The sequence below is a fragment of the Parus major genome, chromosome 13, assembly GCF_001522545.3.
Source record: "Parus major isolate Abel chromosome 13, Parus_major1.1, whole genome shotgun sequence".
NCBI classification, from domain to species: Eukaryota; Metazoa; Chordata; class Aves; order Passeriformes; family Paridae; genus Parus; species Parus major.
Window position 1 is genome coordinate 1,461,746 of NC_031782.1, and position 9,049 is coordinate 1,470,794.

The window sequence follows — 9,049 nt, forward strand, 5'->3', positions numbered from 1 at the left end:
CGGGCAGGGCCTCGCCTCTTCCACCCCTCCCCGGCCCGCTCACTTCCGAAGGGATCCCGGGTTAGGGGAGGCCCGGGGGAGGCTGCTCCTGGTCCTTTAGTTTGCAGTTAACCCTTTTAAATTTGAAGTATGAATTGATAACGTGAGGCGAAGTGAGGTTAAACTTTGTGCGGGTGGGGAAGCGCCACACACTCTGGCCCCCTTGCTCTGGGGTACCACTGGGGTTTATTAAAAAGATGGGAAGGGTGAAGGATCCTTGGCAATGTGGGTATTAAAAATCCCAGGTTTCTCTTAAACGCTTTGCTCTTATTTCTGGGCTGGAGGTTCAAGGTCGGAGGGGCCAAGCCCAGCCCTGTCTGCCTTCCCTTCCCGCTTGCACAGAAAAGCAGATGTTTCTCCTGAAGTCAAACATTGCCCAATATTTGCATTCCAGGTGGAACCTTGAGCCTTCAAAAAACCCCATCAATACCCAGGAAGAGCAAACGAAGCCAACTTCAAGCCTGCAGAATTCATGCTCTTGTCTTTCAGTGTTAAGCAAATGCTGTAAATCTTACTGTAGAAATACTGGATATTTCCATAGGGAACATTTCCCTTCTCCACGAGGGTTTATTAGATGTCATGGTAACCAGAAAAGACAATTGCAATGGAAATAGAAGAGCTGCCTCCCTCTCCCCTGACTGTCCATTGTCAAAAACATCAGTGACTGGCTTCCCAATCCCTTTAGGGACTTCCAAGGGAGTTTTAATTGAGTTTGAAGTATATGGTGACTCCAAGACAACCAGAACAAATCCTTGGGAGGAGCGACATCTATGAGAAAAGCATTCAAAGCCTTTTGTGTAGGGACTCTGCAGAATCCTAATAAGAAATCACAAAGCAAATCAATGGATGTTCCAGCATTTTCATTCTTGTTCTAGAAGCACAGGCTGTGGTAAAAACTTGGATCATCCAACACATCATGTCTTTGTGGAAGAAACAGAGAAATAGTATCTTCTTGGAATGTGATATTAAAAGAAAAAAAAAAGCATTATTATTTTTCTGGACCTAAAAAAATTGCAGGCTTTTTTTCATCTTGCTTTTAGACTGATTTTCTAAAAAAAATGGGTGGAAAAAATCCAAGCAATTATTTAAGATAATTAAATCATTTCACTTCCAACTGCTTTCCTCTTCTTGACGTATATTAAGCTTTATGGTTAATATATTTCTGTGCTGAGGGAACCTTTGGCCTTGGAGAAATGTGCCTCTGGGGCTCCTCACGCTCCAGAATCTCCTGCCAAGGAGCTGGGGTTTGCTGACACACAAATGCCAGCGTGTGCCATCTGCCCATCCCATTCAGCCTGCCTGGCAAACCTGCTGCTTCTCCAGATCACCACATCGTCTTTGGAACATCAAATCTCCACAGACTGAAAAATAACACTGGAAATTGCTTTGTTCCACTGAGCAGGTACTCCTGGGCAGCTCTGCCATGCCCTGGCACATTGCTCTGCGGGCTCCTGTGATGGTGTTATCAGCCCTCTGTCCACAAACCCCACAAGCAGTGGCTCTCCCTGGCTCTTCCCAGTGTTTCCCAGGCTCCCAGCTCAGCATTATCACTCAGCAGATAAAGCCAGCCTGTGATTTCCCCCAGCTCTCAGCTTCTTTGTGCCACCTGCCCCCCTGCCTTGTGTAAGGAGCCTCCTGCCTTCAGTCCTGTCCTCCTGGCACCTCCCTGCCCAGTGCCCTGGCCCTGCTGGCACAGCTCCGTGGAAGGATGGCTGGGTTATGCTGAAAGTGGTTAAAAATGAGTTATTTTCTCTCCTTGCCCTTCCCTCCCTCTACAGCTCTCAGTGCACCAAGATTCAGGCCTGAATTTGCACATTGTTACATCAAGTTTGGAGATGGAGAAGATGGAACTGTCTGATTCTCACCTGTGAATTCTATCAGAGCTGGGGCAAACCTTCCTCCCCAGCCTGACCTGCTGGGCTTCATTAACAAAGCCCTCATTAATGTCACACTCAGGTCTACGTGTGGCAGGTCTGACTTATTAGAAAACCCATAAGACTAAGTAACAGAAAGAGGCCCATCCTAATGCTTGAAGTGCATTTAATTTAATTCACTCACATTATTCAGTGCTTGGAAAAACCAAAAAAAGAGGAGCTAAAATGAGCTGCTTTTAAAGGCTTCCATCAAGGATGAGACAAATGCCAAGTAAAAATTGAGTGGTTGGAAGGGAGAGGGCGTAATACAAAAGGAAGATGCAATGAATCAGAATTCTTAGGTAATCAAAATACTTAAGCCATAAAGATGTCAAGAAGACATAAGCCCTGTCCATATCTCAGGACAATTATACTGCAATCAAGAAAGAGTGTTCTGCACAAACATCTCTGCAGAATTGCTGCACTCTCAGTGTGTGTCACCTAGAGTCAAGAAGTAATTAAGTGATAAAATTTTCAGAGTGTTGATATGTGTTAGCAGGCTTAGCTAAATAACTGCTGGACTCAGTGTGTTTTCTTACCCTGCTTTCATCCAGCCTTTCAGCTCTTTGCTTCCTCAAGGCTAAGGCATGGAACATTAAAACAAGTCACAAATTCCGAGGAGTCTCTTTGCAAACCATCAAACGTATGGGGCATCTTAGCATCTAACTCAGAAATTCCACCTTCCCAGATACTCATTTTCATCCAAAAGCTCTCTGAGCCTGCAGCAGGACTACAAATCCCACGTTTGAGTGAGGGTTGCTGTCTGCAGGGATCTGCAGCACCGCAGGAACTCTGCAGCAGCAGCATTGACCTGCACTGGCTGCTCCCAGCCCCTTCAGCTGGCAGCCAGAGAGAAGCCCAGGTCAGGAAAGTGCTGAAGGACAAGCTCCTTTTTCCCTTTTTTTTGCCTCATCTGAGTGGCTGAGAGCAGCTGCCCTTTGTGCCTTGCTGGCTTCAAGCAGGAAGGAATATTTGTAAAGTCACCTTGAGCAACCGCTGAGCTCCCAAAATCTGGCTAACACTTTCTGTTATGCTGACAATTGATGGGAGCAGCAGAGCCAGGGCTGAGCATGCAGCACAGCTTGGAGAGTCCATTTAAACCTGGAAGAGAGGTGTTACTCTGAGATGGATTGCTGTGTTTGTTTTTAATCCCTGAAATCAGGTGCGTGTTGATTATCACAAGTGACAGAACAGAGTTGTAGCCACAAGTCCTGTAAAAGGACAGAGAATTTCAGCCTTGATTTCCTGGGACTCTACCCACAAAAAATGCTCTCAAACAACTAATTCCTGGTGATGGTATGAAATCCTCCAGTCTTGCTGAAGTGCATCTATTTGGTTATTCAGCAACATAGTGACAACAGAATCACCACAAATCATTGTACAAAAATATAATTAGACCCATGAGATGAGACAATCCAGTTTACAATGCAGCAGCAGTTGGAGATTTTATTATGTTCATAGTAATTCTTAGCACTTATTAAAAAAAACTTTTCATATGTTCCAGAACTGATTTGAATGCAAGGCAGGAGGGGAGATCAGAACACTTGGCAGATTCTCATTAAGAGAAGTCATCATAATAATAATATAATCCTTCCCATCCTGAGTTCTGGTGACATTTTTTCCTATCTTTCTTATATCTGGCCCTCGTAGAATTAAAATTCTCAGACAAGTTTTTAAGCTGTTCCTTCTCGATGATGCCTTCCTGCAGTAGGAATAAACAAGATGAAAAAGTTTCACTTACTGAAAAATAAAGTAGTATTTTATAACATATTGGACAAGTTGATTCCAAGTAGAACATTGTCTTGTCTCATAAAAAAATATTTCTTTTCCCTGACCTGTTTTGAGCAATTGTCTGGTTCTGTATAAAGCACAGCCATTGACAAAAGGAAGATTTTCTTTTGAATTTACTAATTAAGAAGAAAATTATTTGCAAACTAAACTTTAGTTACAGCAATTAAAATAATAATTTTTTAAAATCTTTTGTATAACTTCTAAATAACATTTATTTTAAAAAGCTTGTAGAAAAGCTAAAATCTGACTCCTTTCTTTTAAGGTGAAGGACAGCCTTAGGCTTCAGACCCTCAACACTCTGCTTAGGTCTCCTTGAAACTGAAGCAGGAAAGTGCAGGACATACAGTCCTTAAATGAACAACTGAAGAAATTTGCAAGGAACATTTTGTAAGTAAAGAAAAGGATTTACCTGCTTCGCTCCATTTAGTTGGTGGAATTTATCTGAAAAAAAAAAAAATAAAAAAAAAATAGAGAAGAATGGTTAACAAAGCTGGCAATGAACTCAAATTTAGGGCTGGGTACCTAAATAAGTCAGAGATAAACCAGGAGGTGCTGCATATAGGTAGAACCTTACAAAAGAAAGGCCTTGTAAAAGCTCAGGCCTGCACATCAGCCTGCATTCATGAGAATCAGCCTGCATATCAGCCTGCTCCTGTGAGAACCAATTTGCACCTGTGTGAAAAGGGACTTGTACCCATGAGAACTGATTCTGTACCCATGAGACAAAAATGTAAACATCTTCAAAAAAGAAAACCTTCAGCGAGCAAGTACACCAGCAACTACTAACCCAGGAACTGAGCAGCAAAAAGTTTCTAACCAAATAGAAGGAAACACGATGCTTTTAGAAACAATATAAATATACGTGAAAATTAAGTGGAGATATTTGTTTCATGAAGAAGAGGTGTCCTGTCTATGTCTACTGCAACAAGGAGGGGATGGGGCTGGGCAAACACAGAGGATGTTTGTTGACAGTGGGACTGAGCACCCAGAACTTGGGAAGTTGATGGGAGCAGGAAACCACGTCAGAGAGAGGAGAAAGGGGACTTGCACTGTTCTTAGGACCTCTTCCTTGTTATCCACAGAAACCTGTCCCCTCCCCACCACTGTGAGGACCACACAGCAGCCCCTCACACCCTGGTGGAAGGAGCCAGCCGGGATTGGGGTCCCTGTTTCCCAGCGGGGCCGGGTCGGGGCCGCTCACCGCGCACATTGGCCAGCACAGAGTCCAGGTGCAGCATGAACCTCTCTCTCCGGGTTTCGTACTCGGCAAGCATTCTCTGATCCAGCTGCGCTTTCTGCACCTTCACACTCTTAGTTCTCAGATCCAGACTGGCAATCCTAGGGAACAGAGAGTCATTGCACCAGGAAAAAACATCCAGCATCCGAAGGTAACAATTCTTCGCTAGGACAGAGTCGGCAAAGAGGAGAGGGCTTTGGCATCATGAATTATTGGGTTAACAGCCCATTGTGAAGGTTGACTCCAACTGTTACCTACTTTTATTTATCTGGCAGTGCTTTTTGCTTACCAACCTGCACTGGAACTTTCAAATGCCGATAATGAGGTGTTTTAATAATCCCCATGTGTGAGCACGGCCTTGACTTGCTGCAGACTCTTACTGCTGTAGCAGTGACAGAACAAGAATGCCAAATGCATTCAGCGGTGTCCAGGTTTCTGGGAAATTACCTTGATCCCAAGGGCTAGGATGTGACTTGAAGCACAGCTGTAACAGACTGAGCTGCAGCCCTGAGGTACACGGTGATTCCAAATTCTCCTTACAATCCAAGTTTGAACTCAGCTTTAATCTGTGCAAGTTACAGAGGTGGCACCTCAAATTCCAGGCAGATGTTTGAGCCAGCCCTTTGTGCAGCTGGGGCCTCCAGTGCTGCTGCAAAGCTGCTTGTGGATCTGGAACTGCTGGTGTGGTGCTGCACCACTGAATTACAGCTGACAACCAGGCATTGCATACGAAGTGGTAAATTATAAATTAAAGATATCACTTACAAGAGAAGTGATAATAAATCTTTCTAGCTACCAAGCTTGTCCACAGCTCAGAAACTTGGTGGGAAATGAGCTGGTTACCTCTGCTGCCAAAGGCTGTTTTCTGGGAACTCAGCTGAGGGAGGGTCACCAATGTGCATGCAAAACAGTGTTACTGTAAACTGAACCCTAGGGGCTTCATCTCTGATAAAACAAGCCTTCTGGCAATAAAAGCCAGTGGTTTTCATCAGAAACCAGCCAAAATGAAACTGAAATGTAAAGGGACAACAGAAGGCAGTGATCTCTCCATCCCTGTTAATTGTGTGGATGTGGTGCCCTCTGGCTCAGCTGGAGTAGGGAGCAGCTTTGCTGCACAGGGTGGTGGGATTTGATCCCAATTATCAACACCATATTTTTTCAAAGAAGAAAACAACTGTTATGAAGTGGAACATACCTGTCTGTGACCGGTTGCAGTTCCTGAAAACAGGGTTGCAAAAAAAAAAAAAAAAAAAAAAAAAAAAAACATTAGTGTGACTTTCAGAAAGGTCACCTGGCTGAGAAACAGGCAGATCCACAAAGAAAAGAATACCACTGCTTACTCTGAAGAAGAGGAAAACATCTGGTTGCTCTTTTATCTCCTGCAAAGCCTGAAGATTCTGCTCAGCCTGGTCTCTCTTCTGTTCCATTTCCTTCCTTGTGTTGGCAATGGCTTCCAGATTTTCTTCCTCATTAGACTGAATGTCACTCAGTATCATCGTCATTTTCTTATCAAGCTCCATCTTTACTTTTTCAAACAGTTCTTCCAGCTGAGAAGTCAGTGTTTTGGTATTGTTCTAAATGAAGAGGTAAGAAAAAGGGGTACTGGCTCAGAAACACCACCCTTCAGTTTAGTGTCCCTGCTTATCAATTAGGATTGTATCTGTCCTGGCTTTAGGAGGAAGCAGACAATAAACATTTGCTTAGAATATCTGATTCAACTGAGGCTTTTCAAAATTAATCCTGATATAGTAACAAAGTCAGATGAATTTCAGCTACCAATATGAGAGCGTACTGGTACACACTGAAAAACCCACTTGTAGATATAAATTGCTTTTTTTATTAAACAGGTAGAAAAATTTAAAAACAAATAATCTTATGTAGATTATGTAATCTGTGGTCTGCCAGTCCTGCAACCTGGTCTGTGCAACCACAACACCAGGTGGAATCCCCCAGCTGGTTCCTCCTGTGGAAGAGCTGAAAGGCTGCAATAAATCTTGAGTTTCTCAAACCACTCTTTCCACCCCCCTCTATTCATCTGCTTCTAACAGTATAGTTACCATCCCTTATTGCTGGGAAACTGTGAAGGAAAGATTTTCTGAATTAGCAGTAATAAGGATACCAACCTTGATCTGATTCTCGCTTTCCTGAAGATCTTCTAGAGCAGTAATTAAATTATTTTTTGATACCTCCAGCTGTTTCATGGTGTCGATGAGTTTAACCTGACAGGAGGAAAGATAGCACTGAACTTCCCATCAGGAACAGCTTCAAACCAGACTGGCAGTTTGTGGAGCTGGTGAAAAGGCCATCATCTCACACATCCCACTTCTGCTTGGCAGCCCTGAACTTCTGATAAGCAACTTGGGGGAGACAGTTAGTTTGCAATTCATGTAACTGCAAAGGATGCTTTTGCTAATTCCTGAGGAGGCTGTGACCTGTCCAGAGGGAGCCATTTCCTGGTCGTGCACTGGGTTCCTGCAGGGCTTTTGCTTGGGCTCTAAACTGAGCCCAGATATTTCAATTGTGAGGCAGTGTGTGAGCATAGGAAATGCATTTTATCCCCTCAGTGTCAGCTGATTCTGGAGCACTGAGTGCCTCATCCAGTCAATCCTTGGACACCACCAGGGATGGGGATCTAAGCCTCCCTGGGCAGTTCCTTCCAATGTTTAACCACCCTCTAAGTGAAGAAATTCCTCCTGATGTCCAACCTGAACCTCCCCGGCACAGCTTGACACTGTGTCCCCTCATCCTGTCACTGCTTACTGGGGCACAGTGCTGATCCCCACCGTGCTGCAACACGGACAGTGCCCAGGGAAACGACCCGGAGAGGGAAATCTCCCTTCCCCAGCCCAAGTTCAGTAGCCGTGGCATTCCCGGGCTCTGTGGAGGAAGCGATTTTCTAATCTCTGCAGGAATATTTCTCAATCCCAGGCAGGCGGCTGGCAGTCCCGGGGCTGCGCCTCAGTGGGGCAGCGGAGCCTCTGGCTGGCTCTGTCCCCACACCCTGAGGGACTGACCCACGCTTGTCTCGGCCAGCCCCAAACACCTTTCCCGGCTCTTCTCCCTCTGCTCAGCTGTCCACACTATTCTGGCAACACACAGGAGGGAATAAAAAGCAAATTGCACCACAGTGCACCAGTCCCTTGCTGGGGCAGAGAGGAAATCCCTGGAGCTGCCCTCACACCCATCCCCATCACCCGTGAAAGCCCCACCAACCTTCCTGCGGCTTTCCTTTCTTTTCCCCCTTCCAAGACAGGGGCCATGGGGAAGGAAGAGCTCCTTACCAGCTGTCTGTCGTGCCCCTCCTTCATGGTGATAACCTTGTGGCCCTTGTGGGCCCCGGCGATGCAGCAGAGAACGCAGATGCACTCCTCCTCTCCCAGGCAGTAACATTCCAGCAGCTTGCCGTGATCCTGGCACCTCCTCTCCTCCGCCTTCCCTGCTCCCACGTCCACCAGGATGTGTTCCTGATGGAAACCCCTGGCGTTGTGTTTGCTCAGATGGACCCGGCACAGGCTGACCTCGCAAACCAGGCATGTTTTCAGGGCTGGCTGGGGCTCATCCAGGCAATACTCGCATGGAACCACTTCGCTCTCCCCCTCCTCGGCGCCTTCGTCCTGCTGCAGGCCTTCCCTTAGAGCCCGCTGTTCGTCGGAAGTGGTGGTCTGAAAAGCTTCCACGATGCTGCCCAGCTTGAAGTTCTTCTGCAGCTCCAGGTTGGGCCCCAGGCAGGTCCTGCATGTGGGGCAGGGGCTCTGGGAATTCTGCTGGGTTCCCAGCACCTTCTCAATGCACTGCCGGCAGAAGCTGTGGCCGCAGCTCAGCGACACCGGCTCCTGGTACAGCCCGAGGCAGATGGGGCAGGTGAGCTCGGCCTCCAGGCTGTCAGCCCATCCACATCCCTCCCGAGCTTTAGCCATGGCTGCAGCAAGAGCAGAGAAACGAAACTAAAACCACAGCAGGAGCCCGCCCACGAGGCTGCAAGCACTTCCTCCGCAAGCCCTTCCCGTCCAAACCCTCCCTCCGCAAGCCTTTCCCTTCCAAACCCTCCCTCCGCAAGCCTTTCCCTTCC

At 46.4% G+C, this 9,049-nt stretch overlaps 1 protein-coding gene across 3 annotated transcripts in view; it reads right to left on the reverse strand.

The window, feature by feature from the left end:
• Positions 1-2,860: 2,860 nt before the first annotated feature.
• Positions 2,861-9,049, reverse strand: part of LOC107210737 (E3 ubiquitin/ISG15 ligase TRIM25-like) — a 6,796-nt gene continuing 607 nt past the window's right edge. For 2 of the 3 annotated variants that reach the window (XM_015641957.1, XM_015641956.3), the window contains exons 2-8: positions 8,262-8,899; positions 7,104-7,199; positions 6,321-6,554; positions 6,176-6,198; positions 4,945-5,081; positions 4,153-4,184; positions 2,861-3,654 (exon numbers count right to left, since the gene is read on the reverse strand). In XM_015641957.1, coding sequence (XP_015497443.1) covers positions 3,511-3,654; positions 4,153-4,184; positions 4,945-5,081; positions 6,176-6,198; positions 6,321-6,554; positions 7,104-7,199; positions 8,262-8,897 — 1,302 coding nt within the window. In that variant the 5' untranslated portion in view covers positions 8,898-8,899 and the 3' untranslated portion in view covers positions 2,861-3,510. The remainder of the gene's footprint in view (positions 3,655-4,152; positions 4,185-4,944; positions 5,082-6,175; positions 6,199-6,320; positions 6,555-7,103; positions 7,200-8,261; positions 8,900-9,049) is intronic. The other variant, XM_019008163.2, reaches the window with a different exon arrangement.